Genomic DNA, 24,656 nt, shown 5'->3' with positions numbered 1-24,656 from the left:
ATGGATCGGTGACACCGAATTGTCACGGAGCTTGTTTTTTTTAATAACTTTATTTTTCTGATTACAAACGAAAGATGTACTTCTGAAAAACGTAAATGCGTAAGATGTGATGACCAGGTTGAAGGCCCTTGTTTTAGGGAGAACAGGATGGCGGTGGACGGTGGCCTTGGCCTACAGGCTGCTGGGTGGGCCCTGCCAGCCCCCACCCCCCACCCCTTGGCCCAGCGCCCTTCTGGGCCCCACCAGCCATATAAATGTGAAGGGGAAGGGCTGTTTGCCACCAAAACTTAGGACGTGCCTTCCTTGCATACCACGTACGCTAGCTCAGAGGTTGTTTTCGAGCTGGATTCTGGCCCGTGAAGGACCCAGGTGGCCCCTCAGCTGACACTGGAGTGACCGATTCTCAGCACGGTCCGGGTAAGTGTGGAGAGCCACGGACAACGGGCACGGCTGGTGGCAGCATGCGCCGTATTTCCACTTTCCGCTCCAGTTGTGAGGTCTGCTGGGAGGGGGGAGGTTGGGAGCCGCCGCGACGGGCAGGGGCTGGGCGTGGACGGGCGCCCCAGGCTTCCGCCTCCCCGACGCGGCCGCTCGCCCCTCCCTGCCGACCAGCCGGTCTCAGCTCAGTGCTCTGGGCCGGTTTTCTGGCCTGCTGACCCAAGTCCTTCCAGAATGCAGTTCGGCCGGATCCTTCAGGGTCTGAACACCGAAGGCTTTCCACTCCCAGGGATGTCCTGGGCCACAGCTTGTGTGCACGAGGCTTTCTTCAGCAGTTGTTTTTTAAGTACAGTTTTCCCCCCGCTTATGGGTTGGGGCTACTTCCCAAGACCCCCAGGGGATGCCCAAAGCTGCGGATAGTACTGAACCCTGTATATACTCTGGGTTTTACGATACCTTTCCCTAGAATACATGAGAAAGTTGGAGAAAGTCCAATATATAAATTAGGCACAGTAAGAAATTCACAATAATTAATAATAGAACAACTATAACAATATATTGTAATGAGATGGGAACATGGTCTCCCTCTCAAAATACCGTATTGTACTGCACCCACCCTTCTAGTGAGGATGTAAGATGATAAAATGCCTGCATGATGAAGGGAGGTGAATGGCGTGGGCCTGGTGATGTAGCTACTAGGCTGCTATTGATATGATACATCAGGAAGGTCACCTGCTTCTGGTCTGCAGTTGACCACATGGAACTGAAACCACGGACAAGGAGGTGGGGGCGGGGAGCTACTGTAATAGCAAAGATCAGAACACCTGGACAGCTCAGCTCTAGGGAATGAAAGGTACCCCCTCTTGGCAAACTGTCCTGCAGCTGTTTCCTGAAGAGAAGTGGGGACAAGTGGATTTACAAAAAGGATACATTTTATATACAGTAAGGTTTATTCCAGAGGTAGGGAGGAAGAGGTATGGGTGACACGTTTTAAATTAGTATGTTTCTATTCGCTGTTTTGGGGGGAGTATCTTTTGTTTTTTATCTACATCAGCGATCCTTTCTGAGCAGGTGGCATCTCTGCTGTGCCACAGTCATCAGAGCGCCTGGCTTTGGGTCACGTGGTAAAGCTAAGTCAAGGACACGGATTGCCTCCTTTTGCCACTGTGGCCAGAGTCACGTTAAGACATTTAGACCCTGGGCTGAGCCCACAAGTGGCTCAGGCAGACTTGGAATGGCCCCTGCATGAAAGGGGCACGACGTGGAACCGATCAGCAGCCCTTCTGGACGTTCACTGGGCCGGCCCAGCACTCAAGGTCCTGAAAAGGCTCTTAGCAAAACGACAATTTGTTTCCAGTGCTCTGGCTTAGCAGCTGAAAGTCCCAGACATCAATCTAGGGTAGGCGATGTAACACGAGCACCTCCTTTCTCTCTTTCTTAATTCACCCTGTTTTTTTCTTACTGGAATCATAGTGGGAGAACGTCTTGGAGCCACCTGAAGCCTGTGGCCTCCCCGGAGCCGGCCGCGTGTTGGCGTTTGGTCGTCTACCAAGAGGGTGTCTGGCTTCCAGACTGCTGCCCCCGCCGTGCCCAGCCGACCCTCCGGGGGATCCTGAAGAGCTCGGCTTGGTCAGACGCAGGCCTGGCACTGGGAGCCCCTTGCTGTGTCAGTGGGGGAGGGGCAAGGGCCACCAGTCTGGTTCCCGTGCGGGCCAGGCACGGCACACAGCAGTTACTCTGTACACCTGCCCGAGAGGTTGATATTATGTAGTTCCCCGCTTTACCAACAAGAATACCAGGGCCCCGCCTCTGTCTGCTCCAGGCTGCTCCCTTGCCAACACTCGGCTGCCATGACAGCTGCTCACAGCTCCCTGTGCACGGGTCCCCAAGCCAAGTGACCCGAATGGACCTTGGCTAAGCCAGTCTCCTGCCCTCTGAACCTCACCACAGCCTCTCCGTGGAGCCATCCGGCCGTCTGAAGGCCCCTATGGCAGGGCCCTCATGACCTCCAGAGGTAGTCCACGGTCCCGCATCCAGGGGCCCAGGCATGTCGTCTGTTCCGTGTGCAGGCCCTCTGACAGAGGGGCACCTTGATCCCCTCCTTGTCCTGGCCCAAAGGGGTGGGGCTCGCCTCAGGAAACACCAGGACAGGAAAGAGAAAGCAGGCCAGGAAGAGTGGCGGGGGTGGCCGCACCCGGAGCACTCAAGGCCCAAAGCCCTCCCCAGGCCCCACCTGTCATCTGTGGTGACAGAGGAAGTGTGCCCCTGGGGCGCCTGGGTGGCTCAGTCGGTTAAGCATCCGACTTCAGCTCAGGTCATGATCTCATGGTTCATGAGTTCAAGCCCCGCATCGGGCTCTGTGCTGACAGCTCAGAGCCTGGAGCCTGCTTCAGCTTCTGTGTCTCCCTCTCTCTCTGACCCTCCCCTGCTTGCACTGTCTCTCCCTCTCAAAAGAAAAAAAAAAAAAAAAAAAAAGGAAGTGAGCCCCTACCATGGCGCCTGGGCGCCTGTGGGGAGAGGCTCTTGCTTCCCTATCTTGGGGGGGGTGATCTGATCCCCCATTTGTGGAGCCACAGAAGAGGCAAGGGAGTAGGGACCTCACGTTTCTCTGAACACTGGTGAGGCGGCTTGGGGGCGGCCCTGTCTGCCACAGAAAGTATAGTGGGGGCTTGAGAGTTCAGGCTTTTGGGGGGAAAAAGTCCCTAACTGGTTGGCTCCCATTACGAAAGTGAAACCTCACACCTGGAATCCTGTAATACGGTCCCTCTGCGTGACCTACTTTCCAGTTAAATCCTAACGCCTCCAGGCTGATCCCGAGACCCGTACCAAGCTTCCAGGACTCCAAAGGCCTGCTCAGAAGAGCCCAGCACAAATCACACAGACGTTTGAGCTTTTCCTTTTATTCTCATTCATATTCTTTGAGGCATAGCTTTGCTTCAGCAAGAAGGAGACCAAAGACAGGAGGGATGCCCGGGGGGCGGGGCGGCCCTCCCTCCCCACCTGTGCCAGGCTAGGTGGGAACACGGGCGTCAGCGGGGAGCAGTTCCGGTTGGCACTGTGGAGGCCAGGCCCGCTCAGCCGGCTTCCCCGGGAAGGCACGGCCTCCGCTCTCCGGCCGGGCCCAGCAGGGGCCAGTGGGACTCCCTTGCCTCCAGGCAAGGCGGGCAGCACAGGGAGCCTCGGCTCCCCCAGCAGGGGAAGGGGGCTCTCCCAGGGGCCTCTCTGCTCAAAGAGAAAAATGGCCCGGTTGGAGGGAAAGGGGCCTTCCCCTGAGGTATGAGGTGGGCAGCACGTCGGGCTGAGCTCCTGCTCCAGGCTAGAGAGGGGAGCTCGACAAGCCAACTAGACACCAGGTGACGTCAGGAGACAAGGCCTTTAAATCAGCCCCAAAGCTGCAATCCGGGGGTGCCAGGTGACTCTGGCCCCTGGGGGACAAAACAAACGTGTCGAATTTACCATCCGGCACCAGAAGCCTCGAGATGCCTGCAGCTGGCACCCGAGGAAAGTGCAAACTCACCCTCTCGACAGAAAAACGGAGCTGCCTTTATCCCCTGCCTAGGACAGCAGAAGCCGTGTCTGTCAGTGTGTTCACTGCTGGTGACGGCGGACCGAGCCCAAGGTCCTAGGGTCGGCCTGAGGGCTGACGGGGCGCGAGTGGCCAGCGCTCCGGGCTGCCCCAGAGGCCCGGGCTTGGCGCTCCCAGGACTGCCGCCCGCTACATGCTAACCCCGTGGGCTTAGAGCACCCTCCTCTATTCTGGCTAAAGCAAGAGAAAAAGTGCTCTGCAAACTCCTGGAGGGGAGGCGCGCACAGCTCACCAGCGTCAGATCGAGCGCCGGCCGCCCTGTCCCCCCCCCATCTAGAGCAGCCACTCAGGGGCCTGCAGGCCGCTGTAGAGCGCGTAGCCGATGTCGTCAATGTCCTCCTCTCGCAGGCCGCCCAGGAGGTTCACGCCGGGGTTGAGGTGGCAGGGCAGGCTGGCCCGCTCCAGGCTGTCCACGAGCGACTCCAGGGCCTGCAGGAAGCGCTCCCCCAGGGCCTCCTCGGCCCAGTCCACCTCCTCCTCCCCCAGGCGCAGGACCACCTGGGTCAGATGGCGGCGGTCCAGCCGCCCCAGGGCCGGGTGGCCGCGGCAGACCCCGCACAGCAGCCGCAGCAGCCGCCGGCGCGTCCCGGCGTCGCCCTCGTCCAGGGCCTGCAGCCTGGCGGCCTCTGCGGGGTACAAGTCCTGCAGCCAGAGGTTTCCCGCCAGCCCCTCCAGGGGCCAGGCCAGCAGGGGGCGGTCTGCGGCGGCGGCACCAGTGACCGCCAGGAGCACGGCGACCGTGAGCTCCAGGCGCTCGTGCTGCACCTCGAGCAGCAGCTCCTCCGAGGCCATGCTGGGCCGGATCAGGCACCCGAGGAGGCCGCCGATGGCCGGCCAGTTGACTGAGGAGGCCAGGGCCTTGCGGAGCAGCTCGAGCAGGACACGGGAAGAGAGGTAGCCGCCCACCAGGAAGCGGTCCCAGGGGCTGCTCCCGCGGGCACGGAACTCGAGCTGAGTCCTGCGCACGGCCCAGCAGCGAGGGTCCCTGGCCACGGTGTCCACGCCGGGCACTAGGCTCCACAGGCCCACCTCCAGCACCAGGGGGACCAGGAGGCGCACGCGGTCGGCGGTCCCCGCCTGGAACCCGTCGTACAGCGGCCCGCTGGGCACAAGGGCCCCGAAGGGCAGCTCTGGGAATTTGTTCCGCAAGTAGGCCTGCAGCTCAAGGGCGATGTCACCGGCCAGCTGCTTGGCCAGAGCCACGTGGGCCTCTGGGACGGTCACGTGGTCCCGCTCGAACGCCAGCAGCTTCTCCTGGAACGTCAGGCACAGCGGTGCTGGGGAGCTCGGCTGAGGCAACGGCTGAGGCTCGGTGCCTGATGACCCCTCTGCAGAACGAAAGGTTGGGAACTGGGTCAGGAGGCCCCGTGAGGAGCCAAGAGAGCTCTGCTCAATTACTAGCCGTGTGACCCCCCTGGGCCTGGTTTTCTTCACCTGTGAAACGACCACCTGAGAGGGCACCCAGCTCAAGGCCTCACGTATAGGGAGCATGTGGTGACAAGTCCTCACTGCCCCACATCCCCCCACCCTAAAAGAGCGTCATGTAGAGCAGGAAAGCAGGTTCTTGGCCTCAGTTTCCCCACCTGGGGCCCCTCACTGTTGTAACGCTGCTGCCATGCTCTGGTGCCACCCTCCAAGTCCTCGTCTTGGTGGCTGGAGCCTTGACACCACCCAGGAGGTTAGCAGGGCAGAGAAACACGCCACCATTAACCACGCGGGGAGCACACGCCCTGGAGGAGCAGGAACTTCCCACAGGTCACACAGGGCAGTTAAGGCGGAGTCTGGGTTGCAGCTCCCAAATGTGACCACCAGAGGGGGGCCTACCCAGGTTTTGGGGGGAAGGGTTGCCTCTCACCGGGGGCAGATGGCTCGGGGGCAGGGAGCGATGCTGGCTGGCTGAGGGCAGCAGGGGGGGTCCGGGGCTGCAGGCGTGGCGTGGCCTTGAGTAGGGTCAGTTCTTTCCAGCTCTCCTCCAGGGATGTGGTGTCCCCTTTGGCATCATCCTCATCTCGAGGGCTGGTGGCTCTGTCAATGAGCTGCAGGCAGAGTGACACGGATCAGAGCATCTGATCCTGGGCATCCGTGCCAAGGCAGAGCCAACCAGGTTCCCGGGGTAGAGAAACAGGTGCCAGCCGTGGGCTGTCCGCACAATCCCCTGGGGCCCCACTGCAGGCCCAGCCCTGCTGTCTTCCGGGAGGACAACCATCCCCAGGTATAAGTGGCTCAGCCTGGTCTTACCCGCTTCACAGCCAGGGTAGCAATTCCCAGCACGGCGGCGCCACCGACGCCCAGCACCAGGCGGGCATTGGCCAGGAGGAAGTCCACAGTGCTGCCCAGGACCTCGTCACGTTGTCTCCCTCGTTTCTGGGAGAACTCTGCCATGGTCTGTCTGCCTATAAGAGAGCAGGGTGCAGGGACAGCTCGGTGGGGGTGGCCAGGATGGGAGTGGGACAGACCCCATCTTGCTGGGGTCGCGGAGAGTAGAGCCCATGAGAGGTGACCCTGGGAATTTCTCAGGAGGAAGGGTTTCTTGGGAGGAGATGGGGAGCTGCCTGAGTCCCCCTCCCCCAAACCCGCAAATCACCCACCCACCCTCTGGACAGGGGAGTTCATGCAGAAAGGCCCTGAGACTTCTGGCTGGTCAGAGAAGGACCGCCTGCATCACCTAAAGCGGGTCTTATCACCACCGCCATCGTAGGGAGAAACAGGCTGCCAGACCACACAGGGACCGGTGGGGACTCAGACCCACGACCGCGAAGCTTCCTGACTCTCCCACCCCCTGCGCCCAGCCGTCCAGTCTCCTGGGGCCTATGGCCAGGTCCCAGAGGCTGCTTCATCCTGGTTCCTAACCAGGGCAGCAGGGAACCGAGGCCTAAAGAAGACACAAGCTGGGGTCCCAGGCAGCCTGCCCTGGAGGGCCCCTTAGGCCTTTGAGGGAACCTCAGTGAAGCTCAAGGGGTCAGTTACCCCCACATCTCGACAGGGTAACCCCCAGAGGCAGAGCTATCAAGTCAAAGGATGGGAGGAACGAGATGGCCCAGGCCGCCCAGGGAGGGAGCCACTCCTCAACAGGTAGGGGCCAGTCAAGGCTGAAGACCGGGCTGTAGGGGCAAGCGAACAAGGTTTCTCTAAAGAGCCCAATCAGAGAACTGGCAGGTGCATCTCTGGGCCCCTCAGGTTTGGAACAATTACAGGGGCGGGGCGGGGCGGCGAGGGGCGGGGCAGCTGTCCTCAGAGGCTGGGAGCTGAAGCAGCTGAGAAAGTAAGTGGAGGGTGGAAGCCCCAGCTGTCTGTTCACCTGTAAAACAGCACAGGCGGCAGTGAGGAAGGATTCACAAGCGAGGAGCCCAGACCTGTAGGGTTGGGTAGGGCCGGGCACTTGGGAAGCGGAGACAGAGATCCTTCCCAGGCCCAGGCCACCAAGCTCCAGCCTCGGGTTTTTCCAGGCGAAATCCTGCCCTCAGGCCCTGAGAGCTGAGGGGGTGTGTAACCCAGGCACAGGCTCGGAACCGGTCACATACCAGGCAGAACCTGACCAGGCAGAACCGTCTCCGTGCAGATGCCTGAGCACATGACCGTGGGCCCAGAGCCACCTTGGGCACCAAGAACTTCTGCCCTCCCTGCCCGGCTGTGGGTGCCCATGGCTCAGTTGCCAGGAGACGAGATGCCTAGAGCAGCTAAAGCCTGAATCACTGCGAGTCTCAGACCCAACACCCGCCCCCAATTTGGCCAGACTAAAAATAGGACAAGAGGGCTCTGGGGCTGAGTTGGTCAAAGGCTAGGGTGGTGACCCGCCAATGCCCTGGAGCCATTTTTAGTCTCCTTATCGGTGACCAATACTGTCACCCATTTCCAGAGAAACCAAGAATCCGCTCGAAAACTGTAAAGCGCTTTAAATATCTCCTATCTAAAGTGGACTCGGCCCAACCCTTGGCGGGGTGGCGCAGGCCCCAGACCGAAGCCTTCCAACTCCCAGAAGGGGGAGGGGGCGCGGGTGGTTAAAAATAACCGGACTCGGGGCTGCCGGGCCCCACAGCGCCCTGAGGTGCCGCCCGTCTTTCCCCTCCTCCGCCACACCTGCTGCCCAGGGCCAGGGCTGAGCGGCCGCGCAGCAAACCCTGGTGGGCTTGCCAGGGCCCCTTTCACCGTGACGGCACCCAGGCCCTGCGAAATGCAGAGCGGTGCCCTAGACGTGATGGGGCGGGGTCGACATTCGAACTCCAGCCAGGAGCCCAAAGCCCTTCCCTCGTTCCCGGGCCTTGACCTGGGGCCCCGGCGGAGACCACGCCCCCGACCTGCGTCCGACGCACGCTCCACGCCCGGGACTGGGTGACCGGGGCCGCCCCGTCACACTCCGGCTGTACGCGCGTTGCGGCTTCAGCACAGCGACCGAAGGACAGAGCGGGTCAACTCGGGCCCCTGAGCACGGACCCGCCTGGGAATGGAACTTGGAGGACCCGGGGACCGAACACCGAGGCCTCGGGGGCGGCCTCTGACCTCAGACGCCTGCAGACAAGCAAGACCTGGCTCCAATCGGAGCGCCCGGGGCCCCGCCCACGTTCCAAAATACTGCGCGGTTTAACCAATGATAAGTAGGCCACACCCCCTCTCCGGCAATCGCGTCCCTCTTGGGCGGGACTCTTGGATGCAGTGTGGATTTAAAGGCGCAGGGCCGAGTTCCCCACTCGAGACCTGGCGGTGCGGTGGTAGCGATTCGAGTTTGGAATGAGGCAGTCCCAAGGGCCCGTTGTGAAGGCGTGTGTGCTTGCATATGAGGCAGCGGTGTGGAGAAAGCTATCTGAATTTACGTTCTTTCCCGGGCTTGCAAACAGGTGTTACCTGGCCCCAAGGTCCGCTTACCTGACCCTTTAGGTCACCTCTGAGTGCTTGGTGGCTTCGTTATTTTATGTTAGCCCGCTGGCACACAGCGTGACTCGAGGCTACCCCTGCCACCTGTTCCGTGTGACCTTGTGAGGGCCACTTCTCCATTCTGGCGTCAGTTCGCTCTCCTGTAAAATGGGTATTCAAGGCCGCCGCCTCTTCTGTGAAGGATGATTATGCATGTAACCTGTGGCTCATTCGGCGTTTATTTATTGGGGACCTACTATATGCTGGCTGGTGGAGGGGGCAAGGAAGTAAAGAGGTAAGGGTGGTTGTTGACTCTAAGCGGTGGGAATAATAATAATGTGCCACTTATTGAGCGCCTGCTGCATGCTCCAAGCTACACCTGCGTTTACTTGTTCCTGGAGACAACCTTAGGAAGCATTTCACAGGTGAGAAAACGGAGGCCGGGAGCAGGCTTGGGTTTTTCCCAGAGTCCTGCTACCATTGGTCGCCATGCAGGGCCCAGTGCGGGGAAAGAAGCTCCCCGGGCTCTGCGTCCCTGGGGCCTGGGTCCATAATCTCTCCAGAGGTCAGGGCCTACATCAGCTGATGCAGCAGCCCAGGGGAAATAGCCTGGAGCTGCAGGGCCTGTGACACCCCTCCCCCTCCATAGGTCGCTGGAATTTAGCCCGGAGGTTATGAAGCCTTCGGGACCACAGGGATAGCCCGGACTTTTTTCGAGGCCTCTCGTGTCAGTGAACATGCGGGGAAACTGAGGCCCAGGGAGACCTAACGCATCCGGATGGCCCGGCGCTTCCCTGCAGCAAGCCGCGTGCGCGGGCAGGCGAGGGGCGCGGCCCGGGCTCCGCCTGCCCGCGGGCCCGGGCGGGGGCGGGTTAAAGGGGCGGGGCCAGCGTTGGACCAGCCCGCGGCTCGCCCCGCTGCCCCCCGCGTCCCTCCGGCCCCGCAGCGAGAGCGGCGCCATGGAGGCCACCGGGGTGCTGCCGTTCGTACGCGGCGTGGACCTCAGCGGCAACGACTTCAAGGTGAGCCGGCCGGGCGTGGGGCCGGGCCTCCGTCCAGGCCGTCTCTTCCGCTCGGGCCCGCGCCGGTCCCCGCTTCCTGTCCCGCCCGCCTCCGGACCCCGCGCCGCGCAGGACGGAGGACGGCGCGGGGTGGGGCTCCCCCGGGGCTCGGGACCCGGCTCGGAATGGACCCCGGACGCCTCCGCTCAGGGCCCGCACGGGAAGACCTAGGCCGGTCTGGGCCGGCTGACGCTTGGGGGGCGGAGCCACGCCGGGGAGTGGGCTGGGGGCCCCCACCCCGTGTCCCTGTCCGGGGGGGTGGGGGGGGGAGGGTCTGGGCCCGCCAGGGCCGGATGGTGGCCTAGGGGTCTGTGAGCTTCTGCTCCCGCCTCCCCAGCCCTCCTTCCCCGCCCCTGTGAGGTCACACGCCCAAGCCAGGCCCTGACTCATGGCCGGCTTTGCTGCGGCTGTTGGTGGAGCACAGTCACCACTGCTCCTGTCCCTGCCACCGCCACCCCATCCTGTGTGGTCTTGGGCAAGTCACTTCCCCTCTCAGAGTCTGGGTTTTCTTATCCGGCGCAGGTGCTGTAAAGTAGAGGCATGTAGTTGATGTGGAGACTGCCGGACAGGCGTGTGAAGCCTGGGGGGGGCGGCTGTCTGAACAGCAGCTGACCTGGTAGACTAGGGCCGCAAGGACCTGGACCCCAGCCTTCCAGCCAGTTGGTGGCTGAGGGGGTTCTAGAGAGTCCGGGATGAGGTGGACAGTGCTGGTGACCAGAGGAGTGGAAGGGAGGGCTGGCCCAGTACAGGAGAGGTCAGCCAGGGGCAGCAGGGTGGGTAAGCAAGCAGACCGAGGCCGGGGTCAGTGTCGTGTCAGCCGGGGTCTTCGGGGTTGGGGGCCCCAGGGCTTTGACTGTGGTTGGGTTAGGCCTAGGCAGAGGAGGCAGGCAGGTCCTTCCTGCACTTACCCACATGTGCACACACCTTTGACTCAGGGCCCAGGTGGCCGCACCACTTTCCTCAGTGCCCATCCCTACCATCCTCACCTGAGGTCTCCACTGTCCTCTCCAGACTGGGAGAGTCTGAGTCACCAGCTGAAAATGTGGCTGTAGGGGAATGGGGACACCGGCCGAGGGCACTGCAGGCACATGATGCCTCCGACTGCCTGACATAAGGGCCAGGGATACTGAGGCAGGCATTCGAATGTGGGGGACGAAGACATGAACAAGGCTGAGCCTGTGCCGGATGGGGAACTGGGGCCTGGCACAGGATACTGATGGCAGCTTCAGGACACAGGCAGGGCCTAGTTGGAGGGTCAGGATCCCCCCCCCACCCCCCACCCCCCCGCCAGCCCCATCTCTGGCGGCCTAGGTAGGGCCCAGAGTGGCAGGCGGAGGCGTTTGAGCCAAGCTAACCACACAGCTGGGCACCGGGATGCCCCTTGGAACAAGCCAGTTCCATCCTGTCCCTTTTAGGGCTCAGGATCCAACAAGAGACCTTAGGCCAAGAGCCATCCTGATAATTGCTCAGTCCCCAAACTTTTGTCACCAGGGGCTTTTATTAGCCCTGTTACATTGATGAGGAAGTTGAGGCACAGAGTGGCAAAGTGACTTGCCCAAGGTCACACGGCTGGTGCGAGGTGGCTCCGTTGCTCTCCAAAGGCTCCCATGCAAACGGGCAGCACAGAGGGTGGTGGAGCAGGGGTGTGCCTCACCCAGACCGGTCTCCCCATGACCCCCCCCCCCCCCCCGCCAGGGTGGCTACTTCCCTGAGAATGTCAAGGCCATGACCAGCCTGCGATGGCTGAAGCTGAACCGCACGGGCCTCTGCTACCTCCCAGAGGAGTTGGCGGCCCTGCAGAAGCTGGTAAGGGGCTTCGGGCAGTCAGGGAGGGTCCCTGTGGGTTGGGCGGGGCCAGGTGGGCAGACCTGTGCGGAAGGCATTTGACATAGGGGAAGATGCTGACGGCCATGAGATGGAGTGAGCGCCCTTTCCTGGGAGGTATGCAGGAAAAGGCCACTGTGTGAGGGAGGGAGGGAGGCTGCAAGAGGTGGACTGGGCCTGTGTGGCTCAGGGGCCCCCTGGATGGTGGAAGGTTCTGGTGGCAGTAGGGGACACTGTAGATACCTTGCCCACACTGCTGAGCCTCTGCTCCCCTGTCCTGGCCCAGGAGCACTTGTCTGTGAGTCACAACAACCTGACTACGCTTCACGGGGAGCTGTCCAGCCTGCCGTCACTGAGGGTGAGTGCTGCAGGGGGCTGGCAAGCTTGGGTGTTGGGACCAGAGTCCAGCCAGTGGTGTGAGGGCTGGGCCAAACCCCAGGCTGGACCAGCACATCTGTCCATCCAGTGTCAGACTCAGGGGCCTTTGCCCTAAAGGGGAAGGGGCACCATAATGCCCTGCGTTAAGTAACGCATGGGGGCAGGGGGAATGTAAAAAAACCCAAATCCAAAGCAACAAGTACAATAATAACAGTTGATACCAGCCAAGCATTGTTCCATCTCTTCTCTGTGGGTTTTTCCAATAATCCTGACCTTCACCAAGTTCACAGATGCAGACCCTTGGCTGTAGAGCCAGGTCACTTGCCCGAGGCTGAGGTCACTCGGCCAGGCAGGGGTGGAGCTGGGGTAGAGTGCGGTTTGGCCAGAGAGGTCCTCTCGCCCCTCGGCTCTCCGTGCAGCCTCTGTCGTCCTGGAACACGAGGTCCCCCATCCAGACCCTTCGGGCTTGAGTCCAAGCCCAGAGCCCTGAGCTGTTAAGAGCACAGCGTCTGGACTTGGGCTGCCTGAATTCTAATCTGGGCCCTGCTGCTTCCTGGCTGCATGACCTTGGACGAGGCCCTTCCATGTTCTGGGGCGGGTTCAGTGGGTGACTATGGGAAGGGGCAGTGCGGTGAGGCAGGGCGCAGACGTGAGGGCGGAAGGAGAATCGGTATCACGGCACAGCCCTCTGGCCTGTTCTCTCTCCCCCTCAGACCTTCGTCTACACAGGAGGTTTCGGCCCTAAGAGGAGGAAAACCCTTGTCCTCAGGCCGCGCTCTGATTTCTCTTTGGTCCATCCCCCTCCCTCTGACCTAAAAACTCTGCTTCAGAGCTACACACTTATCTTGCTCTCTGGACTTGGCAAGAAGAGGAATTGTTCACTCAGAAAGGGTTCCCTGAGTCTGCTGTGCTGTGCTGGGTTCCAGGGCACATTTGAGCTGGGCTTTGAGGTGTGAATAGGAGCTCACTTAGGGAGGGCTAGGAAGAGCTCTCCAGGTAGAGGGACTGTGAGCAAAAGTCAGGGTGGGACAACACTCGAGCCTGGCTTCTGGTGGGTTTCCTGAGGAGGTGTCCACCCCGATCTCTCTGCTGCTTCCTGGGGGTGGACGCCAGGAATCATGGGCCCTCATGGTTTGTCCCCAGGCCATCGTGGCTCGAGCCAACAGCCTGAAGAACTCCGGAGTCCCCGATGATATCTTCAAGCTGGATGATCTCTCGGTTCTGGTCAGTGGTTACCCTTCCACCTGGCGCCTGTGCTGGCCTGCCCCTCGGTCCCTGTCTGTCACGGTGGTCCCTGGGGCCACTGCTATATCGTTTGATAGATGGAGAAACTGAGGCTTAGAGTGCCTTGCCTGAGCTCGTTCATTGAGTCAGATCCCTAACCTGGGCACCCTTCCTCTTGGGGTCCCGACTGTGTCCCTTTTGGCCCCTCAGCCCCTCCTTCCTCAGACCCCCACCTGATCCCTAAGGCTGGCCCTGACACCCCTGACCTGGCCTCACCTCCTCTACCCAGGACTTGAGCTACAACCAGCTGACAGAGTGCCCGCGGGAGCTGGAGAACGCCAAGAACATGCTGGTGCTGAACCTCAGCCACAACAGGTGCCTGTTGGCCGGGGGGCGGGGGGGGGACTGCACCCCAGGACTGCGTGCATCCGGGAGGTGTGCCTCTGGCACTGACCACTGCCCCTCCCCGGCCCCCCGCCTGCAGCATCGACACCATCCCCAACCAGCTCTTCATCAACCTCACCGACCTGCTGTATCTGGACCTCAGTGAGAACCGTCTAGAAAGCTTGCCCCCACAGATGCGCCGCCTGGTGCACCTGCAGACGCTGGTGCTCAACGGGAACCCGCTGCTGCACGCACAGCTCCGGTGGGCGCCTCCTCACACCACCCCCGAGCCCCCCCTGGGGAATCTGGCCTGGTCCCTCGACTCGCCAGGAGCCCTGGCCCTTCCCGCCTCGGGCCCCTACTGCACCCCCGCCCCTCTTGTGTGGGCTGGGCCCCTCAGCCCCCATCTTTCCTCAGTATCAGGCCCTTCCTCAGTCCTGAGTCCTGTCTATGCCACCCCCCAGTCGCCCTTGACCTTGTCCTCTGAGACCCTCTCGGCCCCGTGCGCTTGGGCCTCTGCCCCTGGCCTGAGCAGCCGCGTCTCCCTGCAGGCAGCTCCCGGCTCTGATGGCCCTGCAGACCCTGCACCTGCGGAACACGCAGCGCACCCAGAGCAACCTCCCCACCAGCCTGGAGGGCCTGAGCAACCTCGCAGGTTGGCAGCCCTGGGTGATCTCGGGCTCCGGTCCCCTCGGGTCCTCTGCTCCCTTATGGTGGGAGGGTAGACCCTGCTTGTCTGACCGCCTCCCGGAGGGAAGAGGACTCAGTTACGTTAACGAGTTCTTTCCTTACTGTGACACCGTGACAGCTAGCGGTCACACCAGATCACGAGCGTTGGCTTTTCCTTGTATCTTTTTCTTTTTAATTTACATCCACGTTGGGTAGCACACAGCACAGCAATGATTTCAGGAGTAGATTCCTTAATGCCCCTTCCCATTTGGCCCATCCCCCCCTCCCAGAACCCCCCCCCCAATAACCCCCGTTCTCCATATTTAAGAGTCTCTTACGTTTTGTCCCCCTCCCCGGTTTTATAGTATTTTTGCTTCCCTTCCCTTATGTTCATCTGTTTTGTATCTTAAATTCGTTACGTGAGAGAAGTCATATGATATTTGTCTTTCTCTAACTGACTAATTTCGCTTAGCATAATACCCTCTCGTTCCATCCATGTAGTTGCAAATGGTAAGATTTCGTTCTCTTTGATTGCCGAGTAATACTCCATTGTATATCTATACCACATCTTCTTCTTTTTTTAAATGTTTTTATTTATTTCTGAGAGAGAGAGAGACAGCGTGAGCAGGGGAGGGTCAGAGAGAGAGGGAGACACAGAATCAGAAGCAGGCTCCAGGCTCTGAGCTGTCAGCACAGAGCCCAATGTGGGGCTCGAACCCACGAACTGTGAGATCATGACCTGAGCCGAAGTCAGACTCTCAACCCACAGAGCCACCCGGGAGCCCTAATATACCACATGTTCTTTATCCATTTATCTGTCGATGGACATTTGGGCTCTTTCCATACTTTGCCTATCATCAATAGCGCTGCTATAAACATTGGGGTGCATGTGCCTCTTCGAAACAGCACACCTGTATCCCCTGGATAAATACCTAGTAGTGCAATTGCTGGGTCATAGGGTCATTCTATTTTTAATTTTTTGAGGAACCTCCATACTGTTTTCCAGAGGGGCTGCACCAGTTTGCATTCCCACCAGCGGTGCAAAAGGGTTCCTCTTTCTCTGAATCCTCACCAACATCTGTTGTTGCCTGAGTTGTTCATGTTAGCCATTCTGACAGGTGTGAGGTGGTATCTCATTGTGGTTTTGATTTGTATTTCCCTGATGATGAGTGATGTTGATTATTTTTTCTTGTGTCTGTTGGCCATCTGGATGTCTTCTTTGGAGAAGTGTCTATTCATGTCTTTTGCCCATTTCTTCACTGGATTGTTTGCTTTTTGGGTGTTGAGCTTGATAAGTTCTTTATAGATTTTGGATACTAACCCTTTAGCTGATATGTCGTTTGCAAATATCTTCTCAGTTCCATCGGTTTCCTTTTAGTTTTGCTGATTGTTTCCTTCTCTGTGCAGCAGCTTTTTGTCTTGATGAGGTCCCGATGGTTCATTTTTGCTTCGGTTTCCCTTGTCTCTGGAGACGTGTTGAGTAAGAAGTTGCTGCGGCTGAGGTCAAAGAGGTTTTTGTCTGCTTTGTCCTCGAGGATTTTGATGGCTTTCCGCCTTACATTTAGGTCTTCCACCCATTTTGAGTTTATTTTTGTGTCTGGTGTAAGAAAGTGGTCCAGGTTCATCTTCTGCATGTCGCTGCCCAGGTCTCCCAGCACCACTTGCTAAAGAGACTGTCTTTATTCCATTGGATATTCTTTCCCGCTTTGCTCAGAGATGAGTTGGCCATACGTTTGTGGGTCTGTTTCTGGGCTCTCTGTTCTGTTCCATTGATCTGAGCGTCTGTTTTTGTGCCAGTAATGAGCGCTGGCTTTATGGCTAGACTCAGTGGTGTGAGGAAGTCTTTCCAAACAGAGAAACTGAGGCTCAGAGAGATTAAGTCACTGGCTTCAGGCCGCAGAGCCTGGAGGTGGGGATGGGGGTGGGGCTCACATCAGGGCTGGCTGCCCCCGGAGCGGGCCACGGGGGCCCCAGCTGACACAGCCCACTCTGCACCCCAGACGTGGACCTTTCCTGCAATGACCTGACACGGGTGCCCGAGTGCCTGTACACCCTCCCCAGCCTGCGCCGCCTCAACCTCAGCAGCAACCAGATCTCGGAGCTGTCCCTGTGCATCGACCAGTGGGTGCATGTGGAGACCTTGAACCTGTCCCGCAACCAGCTCACCTCGCTGCCTGTACGTCCGGGCCTGGGGAGGGGAGAGGGATGGCTGCCGAGCTGCCCCGGCCCCTGCCCCTGACTCCCAGCCGCGTCTCCCCTCCAGTCAGCCATCTGCAAGCTGACCAGGCTGAAGAGGCTGTACCTGAACTCCAACAAGCTGGATTTCGATGGGCTGCCCTCGGGCATCGGCAAGCTGGCCAACCTGGAAGAGTTCATGGCCGCCAACAACAACCTGGAGCTGATCCCTGAAAGCCTCTGCAGGTGCTGGGCCGAGTGGGGGCTGGGAGACCTAGGGCATAGAAAACCCCAGAATCATAGACCCGCCCCCTGCAATCCCTGCACATCGTGCAACATGGGTGGGTTAGCTCAGCTTTATGGATCAAGACCCAAGTCCTGTGCCAGCATGAGTTTGGGACCCAGCGCCAGCCCTCCTTCTGGAGGTCACCGTGTCCACTGGCATGGCCTCCTCACGACTCTGCAAAGTCCTTCAGGCAGAGAACCGAGGACCCTCAGTGGCTTCCAAGCTAATTTGAGGACAGAATATGGTGGGGTTTTTTTTATTTAAGTATATTTGTTTATTTTTTAAGAGGAAGAGAGCACAATCAGGGGAGGGGCAGAGAGAGAGGGAGACACGGAATCTGAAACAGGCTCCAAGCTCTGAGCTGTCAGTACAGAGCCTGACATGGGGCTCAAACTCGGAAGTGGTGAGATTATGACCTAGGCTGAAGTCGGACCCTTAACCAACTGAGCCACCCAGGTGCCTCTAAACCCAGTGGTTTCTTTGTTTTTTTTTTTTTTTTTTTTAGTTTATTTATTTTTGAGAGAGCATGAGCAGGGAAGGACCAGAGAGAGAGAGTCACAGAATCTGAAGCAGGCTCCAGGCTCTGAGCTGCCAGCACAGAGCCCGATGCGGGGCTCGAACTCATGAGCTGCGAGATCATGACCTGAGCTGAAGTTGGACACTTAACCAACTGAGCCACACAGGCACCTCCCCCACCGTGGCTTCTTAACTAGACGGGCTACTCAATTTCTCTGGCCTTCCCCAGCTCCCCATCTCTGGAACCAGAAGTTTCCCTGCCTCCCTCCCAACCTCATCTGTCCCCTCCCTGAGGCTCGGCTCTGTCCTCACAGGTGCACAAAGCTGAGGAAACTTGTCCTGAACAAGAACCGCCTGGTGACCCTCCCAGAGGCCATCCACTTCCTGACAGAGATCGAGGTCTGGGCTGGGCAGGCTGGGCCCATGGAGAGGGGAGGAGGGGAGGGCAGAGGTGCAGGCAGACCCTCAGGAAAGAGCGCACAAAGCAGTGTCACTGGGGTGGGGATACCCAGCAGAGGCCCCCTGGAGGGCCACAGTTGGGAGAAGGTGAATCGCCTCCCCGTGTCCATCTGATACTTGATGGCATCATTTTAGCCCCACGACCAGCCTCCAAGGTGCCGTTTTACAGATGGGAAAGCCGGAGGCCACGCGGGGCAGGCGCAGAGCTGGGGTGGGAAAGAACCCGGGCGTCTGCAGACAGCAGGGCGGGTGTGACCAGGAGGCAGGTCTCGGACTCACACCCCCCCCCCCCCCCCCCCCCCCCCCCCCCCCCCCACGAGGCAGGTCCTGGACGTGCGGGAGAATCCTAGCCTGGTCATGCCTCCCAAGCCCGCTGACCGCGCGGCCGAGTGGTACAACATCGACTTCTCGCTGCAGAACCAGCTGCGGCTGGCAGGCGCGTCCCCTGCTACGGTGGCTGCGGCAGCAGCTGGTAAGCAGGGGATGTCTGGCCTGGGAGCCAGGGGCACGTTTCTCCCGGCCTCAACTTATCCATCTGTCTATGGGGTGGGACACACACTGCTTCTTAATCCTGGGGGGTTGGGTTGGTCCCTGGTTGGCTGGGTGCCCAAGGGCCCAGCTGTTTACTCCTCCCCAAAGCAGGAAGTGGGCCCAAGGACCCTCTGGCTCGGAAGATGCGACTGCGGAGGCGTAAGGACTCAGCCCAGGATGACCAGGCTAAGCAGGTGCTGAAGGGCATGTCAGATGTGGCCCAGGAGAAGAACAAAAAGCAGGAGGTAAGCCAGGCCAGGGGCTGGGACAGGACAGGTATCCCTGGGCTCTTCTTAAGACAGTGTGACCCAGGCCTAGAGGGCGAGTGGGTCCTGGGTAGAGAGAACAGTCCATGCAAAGGCCCTGAGGTGGGTCCATGAAGAGACCAGCCTGAGTGGCTGTGATGAGGCAAGCTATGCCTTGTGACTGTGACCCCAGGAAAGTACTGACACCCGAGCCCCTGGGGGCAAGGCCCGGCGCTGGGACCAGAGCCTGGAGAAGCCACGCCTTGACTACTCTGAGTTCTTCACGGAGGACGTGGGCCAGCTGCCTGGCCTGACCATCTGGCAGATAGAGAACTTTGTGCCTGTGCTGGTGGAGGAAGCCTTCCACGGCAAGTTCTATGAGGCCGACTGCTACATTGTGCTCAAGGTGAGGGTCGGGCATGTTGTTGGGGGTTAGGACCCCCCAGTAAGCTTGTCTTAGATGGCTCAGAGTCCCCAGCGCCAGTTTTGTTCACCGAGGCAAGGTGGGGGGGGGGTTTGCAAAGGAGATGGGTGGGGATGCCCCAGTCAGAGGTGTGGCAGTGCCCCCCACCCACCGTCGGACTGGGGAGTCTGTGGCAGTTAGAGTGGCCTCTGTGGGGGTGACCTGGGGAGCCAGGACGCCCTGGCCAGGGCTGACACGGCCTCTGCTGACCCCGCCCCCCAGACTTTTCTGGATGACAGTGGCTCACTGAACTGGGAGATCTATTACTGGATCGGCGGGGAGTCTACACTGGACAAGAAGGCTTGCTCTGCCATCCATGCGGTGAACCTGCGTAATTATCTCGGGGCCGAGTGTCGCACTGTGCGGGAAGAGATGGGCGACGAGAGCGAAGAGTTTCTGCAGGTGCCAGCCAGCCAGAGGGCCGGGCCTTGGGTGGGGCGGGGCCTGTGGTGGGCGGGGCCAAAGGCAGGGGCGGGGCTGAGCCCAAAGGAGTTAAGGGGTGAGACCTAAGGCAGACAGCCCGTCAGGGGAACTGGATGAGGCCACAGGTGGGGAGCCTGGGCCAGTGTCGCCGAGAGAGAGCTGGGGAGCAAGGACCAGTAGTGCCAAGGGGGTGGGGCTCCCAGCTGGGCGCCGAGGAGGCAGGCGAGCGCAGGACCCGGAGTCAAGAGAGCAGGGTTAGCAGGCCGCGCTGTCCTTTTGGCCAGCTGGTTGCGCACACAAGACTTTACTCCAATTCACCCGTTCGCCCTCTCCCAGAAACCTGCTTGGTCCTGTGCCCCGATACGTGCATATCTAGACGCGCTGTGTGTGTGTAAACCGTAACGAGTGAACACAGAGTTTTGTACCTGGTAACGCTGAGATAATGCGTTTATGGACACAGATCTCAGCTTCACGAATCTGTAGCACTTAGTGCAGGGAGAGGCGACTCTGTCCTCCTGACAGGAGGTATTTGGAGGGGGGCAGGGGGGCAGCTCAGTGACGGAGGACCACACCCTCACACACACAGGTGTTTGACAACGACATCTCCTACATTGAGGGTGGAACTGCCAGTGGCTTCTACACTGTGGAGGACACACACTATGTCACCAGGTGACGGGGTGTGCGGGTGGGCGGCACTAACCTGGACTCGGCTGGGAAAGGTTGGGAGAGAAGGTGTTCGGGCTAAATCGGCCCCTTGGTGCGCTCCCCTCCCACCCGCACCCCGTCACTGTTGCTCTGCCACCAGGATGTACCGTGTGTATGGGAAAAAGAACATCAAGTTGGAACCTGTACCTCTTAAGGGGGCCTCCCTGGACCCAAGGTAGGCCCCCCTGCCCCGAGGTGGGAGTGCTTGAGCCCATACCTCCTCCCCACTAGCCGGGGGCAGGTTTGGGTTTTAGAAGAGGCCGTCCGGCAGTCCTTTTAAGCCTCGTCTTGTTGAGCTTGTCGGCGCCCGCAAGGGGGATAAATCCCACAAGGAGGAATCCGGGGTTGGGTCTGGGGCATGAGGGCTCGCTGCCCGTGTCTGGCGCTGCCCCTCCCGCCCCTCCCGCCCCTCCCATCCAGGTTCGTTTTCCTGCTGGACCGAGGGCTGGACATTTACGTGTGGCGGGGGGCCCAGGCCACACTGAGTAGCACTACCAAGGCCAGGTATGAGGACTACGCTCTGTTCAGACATGGTGGGGTGTGTTCTATAAATACAGATGGTCACCTCTAAGAAGGAGCACAGGACTCACTAAGGGCTTTGCACACCACCCCCCTCCAGGCTCTTTGCGGAGAAAATTAACAAGAACGAGCGAAAAGGCAAGGCAGAGATCACACTGCTGGCACAAGGTCAGGAGTCCCCAGAGTTCTGGGAGGCGCTGGGTGGGGAGCCCCCTGAGATCAAGAAGCACGTGCCGGATGACTTCTGGCCACCTCAGCCCAAGCTGTACAAGGTGAGCTGTGGTGTGGGTCCAGCGCCGGCCTGACTTCCTGAGCCTCGCGCCCCTGTGGCGGCCGTGGACTTTGGTGGGGAGAGGGTGCCACCTTCTGGACAGGAAACCGCCAGAGCAAAGGTCTAGAGGCTCTGAGTGAGGCCATGAGAAATAGTGTTAGGTTGTGGTTCCAGGAAGGTGTGGCTAGAGAGAGAGGCTACAACATGCCTGGGTTCCAGGGCTGAGAACCTGGCCTTAATTCTGTAGGTGACAGGAAGCCCCGGGGTGGGGGTGGGGGGTGGGGTTGCAAGCAGGAAAAGGACAAGTTAGAGAATTAGAAAGGACAGGAAGGACCTGGAGAGCGTTGGCAGGGAAAGCACCATTCCACTGAGAGAATGCCCTTAAAACACTGGTGGAGGGAGGAACCTGAGGTCCAAAGAGGAGCAGGCAGTGGTCCTGAGCGCACACAAGAGGGCAGAGGCCAGACTCCAAGGCAGGGGTCTGCTGGGGCGTCAGGCTCCTTCCCCCAGACCCGGCCGGCCCCTGCCACGCCCGCCTCTCCGTCCTGCCAGGTGGGCTTGGGCCTGGGCTACCTGGAGCTGCCACAGATCAACTACAAGCTCTCTGTGGAACATAAGACACGTCCCAAGGTGGAACTGATGCCGAGGATGCGGCTGGTGAGACGGAGGGAGGAGGGAAGGGGGGCCGACGGGACCCCTCCATGGTGGCGGGGCATCGGCCTTGACCTCCAGCCTTTGCCCTGCAGCTGCAGAGCCTGCTGGACACGCGCTGTGTGTACATCCTGGACTGTTGGTCCGACGTGTTCATCTGGCTGGGCCGCAAGTCCCCGCGCCTGGTGCGCGCCGCCGCCCTTAAGCTGGGCCAGGAGCTGTGCGGCATGTTGCACCGGCCGCGGCACGCCGCCGTCAGCCGCAGCCTGGAGGGCACGGAAGCGCAGGTGCGCACTGCGGCCCCGCCCACACAGCCACGCCCCTGGCGGCCTCTCCCCTCTGTCTTGCTGGGCCCCGCCCTCATTTCTAGGCCACGCCCCCTTTCTGACCCTGTTAAGCCACCCCCGAACGTCTGCCTTAACTGCCTTAGACCCCCCCCCCCACTCCAGCTCCTGTTTTCACCCCCTTGGCAGGTGTTCAAGGCCAAGTTCAAGAACTGGGACGACGTGTTGACCGTGGACTACACGCGCAATGCCGAGGCCGTGCTGCAGGGCCCGGGACTCACTGGGAAAGTGAAGCGCGACGCGGAGAAGAAAGAGCAGATGAAGGCTGACCTCACGGCGCTGTTCCTGCCGCGGCAGCCGCCCATGGCGCTGGCGGAGGTGAGGGCGGGGCCGGGGCGAGGCGGGGCGGACTTGGCCCAGGACTTGCCGCGGGGGGCGGGGCTCCCTGTGGGCCCTGCCGGGGGTGACTGGGGTGACTGGCCGCCGTCGCCTGCAGGCCGAACAGCTGATGGAGGAGTGGAACGAGGACCTGGACGGCATGGAGGGCTTTGTGCTCGAGGGCAAGAAGTTCGCGAGGCTTCCGGAGGAGGAGTTTGGCCACTTCTACACGCAGGACTGCTATGTCTTCCTCTGCAGGTGCTGCGCCGCCCCTCCCCCGGGGCTAGGGGCCTCGAGCCCCTGCTCACCGCCCTCTGACCTCCCTCCCCCCCCCCCCCAGGTACTGGGTCCCCGTGGAGTACGAGGAGGAGGAGGAGGAGAAGAAGGAAGAGAAGGAGGAGGAGAAAGCAGGGGCGGAAGGCAAAGAAGGCGAGGAAGCGGTGGCGGAGGCAGAGGAGAAGCAGCCGGAGGAGGACTTCCAGTGCATCGTGTACTTCTGGCAGGGCCGGGAAGCCTCCAACATGGGCTGGCTCACCTTCACCTTCAGCCTGCAGAAGAAGTTCGAGAGCCTCTTCCCCGGCAAGCTAGAGGTGTGTCGGCCACGCCCCCACAGCCTCCTTCGAGGGACCCCGGGGGCAGGGTGGGGATCCCGGGAGCTGCTGTTCCTAACCCCTCCACACCCCCAGGTGGTGCGCATGACACAGCAGCAGGAGAACCCCAAGTTCCTGTCCCATTTCAAGAGAAAGTTCATCATCCACCGGGGCAAGAGGAAGGCGGCTCAGGGGGCCTTGCAGCCCAGCCTCTACCAGATTCGCACCAATGGCAGCGCCCTCTGCACTAGGTTCCTGGCCGGGGAGGGGGCGGGGGGGGGACTGGGAGCACATGGGGGGCAGGTGGGCGGCAGCACCTGCCTGCTGACACCTCCCTTTCCCCAGGTGCATCCAGATCAACACAGACTCCAGCCTCCTCAACTCCGAGTTCTGCTTCATCCTCAAGGTGGGTTGTGGGCGTGGCCAGGACTGGAGCACAGTGTGGTGGGTTGTAAGCGGGACCTGACTTGAACCGCCCCCCCCCCCCCCAGGTTCCCTTTGAGAGTGAGGACAACCAGGGCATCGTGTACGCGTGGGTGGGCCGGGCTGCGGACCCAGACGAGGCCAAGCTTGCGGAAGACATCCTGAACAGCATGTTTGACGCCTCCTATAGCAAGCAGGTGACGGGGCAGGTGGCGGGTGGGCAGGCAGTCGGGTGAGGGCCGACTGGGGACCTGGGCCCGACAGACCGTTACCCCACAGGTCATCAACGAAGGTGAGGAGCCCGAGAACTTTTTTTGGGTGGGCATCGGGGCACAGAAGCCTTATGACGGTGACGCCGAATACATGAAGCACACTCGGCTCTTCCGGTGAGCCCAGGGCCCAGACCCCTCCCCCAGCTCCCAGACCTCTCCCCCAGCTCCCAGACCTCTCCCCCAGCTCCCTCCTCAGTCCTGTGGCTCCCGTGACCCTCAGTCTCTCCCTGACCCTTGACCTCCAGGTGCTCCAACGAGAAGGGCTACTTCGCGGTGACCGAGAAGTGCTCTGATTTCTGCCAAGATGACCTGGCAGATGATGATATCATGCTGCTAGACAATGGCCAAGAAGTGAGCCCCCACCCCCCCCCCGACCCTGACCATTCACGGGGCCTACCCACTGGTAGACTGGAACCTGGGGCTGGAGCGGGGGGTTCTCCTGGGTCCCCTGAGACCACCTGTCCCGCTGTCCCCACAGGTCTACATGTGGGTAGGGACCCAGACGAGCCAGGTGGAAATCAAGCTGAGTCTGAAGGCCTGCCAGGTGAGCCCGGAGGTGGGGAGGGCCGAAGTGGGCCTGGGTGGGCCTGGGGGGCCAGGGGCACCTCCAGAGACTCACGCCGTCTCCTGGCGACCAGGTGTATATCCAGCACATGCGGTCCAAGGAGCACGAGAAGACCCGCCGCCTGCGCCTGGTCCGCAAGGGCAACGAGCAGCACGCCTTCACTCGCTGCTTCCACGCCTGGAGCACCTTCCGCGAGGCCCTGGCCTAGGGCGGCCGCCACCCGCAGTGCCCCGGCCGCAAACCCACGCTCCAGGCCGGGGCGAGGAGGGGCCTCTGTCCGTCCGCTGCCTGCCCACAGAGGCAGCCCCCGCTCCGGCTGCCACCCCCAGCGCCGTGGTCCCCAGCAGCACCGACAGGGAGACCCTGGCCGCTGCCCTCGGGCATCTGGACACTGGGAGTCCCTCCCTCCTGAGCTCCTCTGTGATGCCGCCTCCCCACCAAGGATAAAAGCAGGTGTGGCTGCCTTTTAAGAGATATTAAATGCTTTT

The 24,656-nt window shown here is 60.6% G+C and overlaps 2 protein-coding genes across 5 annotated transcripts; one reads left to right on the top strand and one right to left on the bottom strand.

The window, feature by feature from the left end:
* Positions 1–3,318: 3,318 nt before the first annotated feature.
* MIEF2 (mitochondrial elongation factor 2) lies at positions 3,319–8,583 on the bottom strand. Of its 4 annotated transcripts, XM_039227247.1 has the most exons (5): positions 8,320–8,583; positions 6,263–6,417; positions 5,880–6,060; positions 4,257–5,352; positions 3,319–3,863 (listed from the first exon to the last, which is right to left on the bottom strand). In XM_039227247.1, the coding sequence occupies exons 2-4, from the start codon at positions 6,404–6,406 to the stop codon at positions 4,298–4,300; spliced, it is 1,380 nt and encodes a 459-aa protein (XP_039083178.1). In that variant the 5' UTR covers positions 6,407–6,417; positions 8,320–8,583; the 3' UTR covers positions 3,319–3,863; positions 4,257–4,297. The 4 variants fall into 4 exon arrangements, with proteins under 4 accessions (XP_039083178.1, XP_039083177.1, XP_039083175.1 ...); XM_039227246.1 differs by having other exon boundaries at positions 3,319–5,352; positions 8,289–8,583; XM_039227244.1 differs by having other exon boundaries at positions 3,319–5,352.
* Positions 8,584–9,756: 1,173 nt separating this feature from the next.
* On the top strand, positions 9,757–24,638 carry FLII (FLII actin remodeling protein). Its single transcript, XM_039227279.1, has 30 exons — positions 9,757–9,894; positions 11,629–11,739; positions 12,044–12,115; positions 13,279–13,359; positions 13,649–13,734; positions 13,844–14,005; positions 14,295–14,398; positions 16,413–16,588; positions 16,676–16,833; positions 17,704–17,788; positions 18,173–18,320; positions 18,488–18,624; positions 18,818–19,030; positions 19,310–19,489; positions 20,097–20,179; positions 20,316–20,390; positions 20,636–20,719; positions 20,835–21,006; positions 21,558–21,662; positions 21,752–21,943; positions 22,130–22,318; positions 22,437–22,576; positions 22,659–22,908; positions 23,005–23,159; positions 23,254–23,314; positions 23,400–23,528; positions 23,611–23,717; positions 23,849–23,954; positions 24,082–24,147; positions 24,242–24,638. Exons 1-30 carry the CDS (start codon positions 9,832–9,834, stop codon positions 24,374–24,376), a joined length of 3,825 nt encoding a protein of 1,274 aa, XP_039083210.1. The 5' UTR covers positions 9,757–9,831; the 3' UTR covers positions 24,377–24,638.
* Positions 24,639–24,656: the final 18 nt, after the last annotated feature.

This window comes from Hyaena hyaena, unplaced genomic scaffold (assembly GCF_003009895.1).
Source record: "Hyaena hyaena isolate Hyena2069 unplaced genomic scaffold, ASM300989v1 scaffold_27, whole genome shotgun sequence".
In the NCBI taxonomy this organism is placed as follows: Eukaryota; Metazoa; Chordata; class Mammalia; order Carnivora; family Hyaenidae; genus Hyaena; species Hyaena hyaena.
This window is presented reverse-complemented; position numbering and strand designations above follow the sequence as displayed.

Excerpts from the sequence above, each read along its gene's own strand:
- MIEF2 (XM_039227246.1), bottom strand. The coding sequence starts at position 6,406 with ATGGCAGAGTTCTCCCAGAAACGAGGGAGACAACGTGACGAGGTCCTG. Across the intron at positions 6,061-6,262 it reads CTACCCTGGCTGTGAAGCGG|CTCATTGACAGAGCCACCAG; the intron begins GTAAGACCAGGC and ends CTCTGCCTGCAG. Across the intron at positions 5,353-5,879 it reads CCCCGAGCCATCTGCCCCCG|AGGGGTCATCAGGCACCGAG; the intron begins GTGAGAGGCAAC and ends TTCGTTCTGCAG.
- FLII (XM_039227279.1), top strand. The coding sequence starts at position 9,832 with ATGGAGGCCACCGGGGTGCTGCCGTTCGTACGCGGCGTGGACCTCAGC. Across the intron at positions 11,740-12,043 it reads TGGCGGCCCTGCAGAAGCTG|GAGCACTTGTCTGTGAGTCA; the intron begins GTAAGGGGCTTC and ends GTCCTGGCCCAG. Across the intron at positions 22,909-23,004 it reads TCTTCCCCGGCAAGCTAGAG|GTGGTGCGCATGACACAGCA; the intron begins GTGTGTCGGCCA and ends CCACACCCCCAG.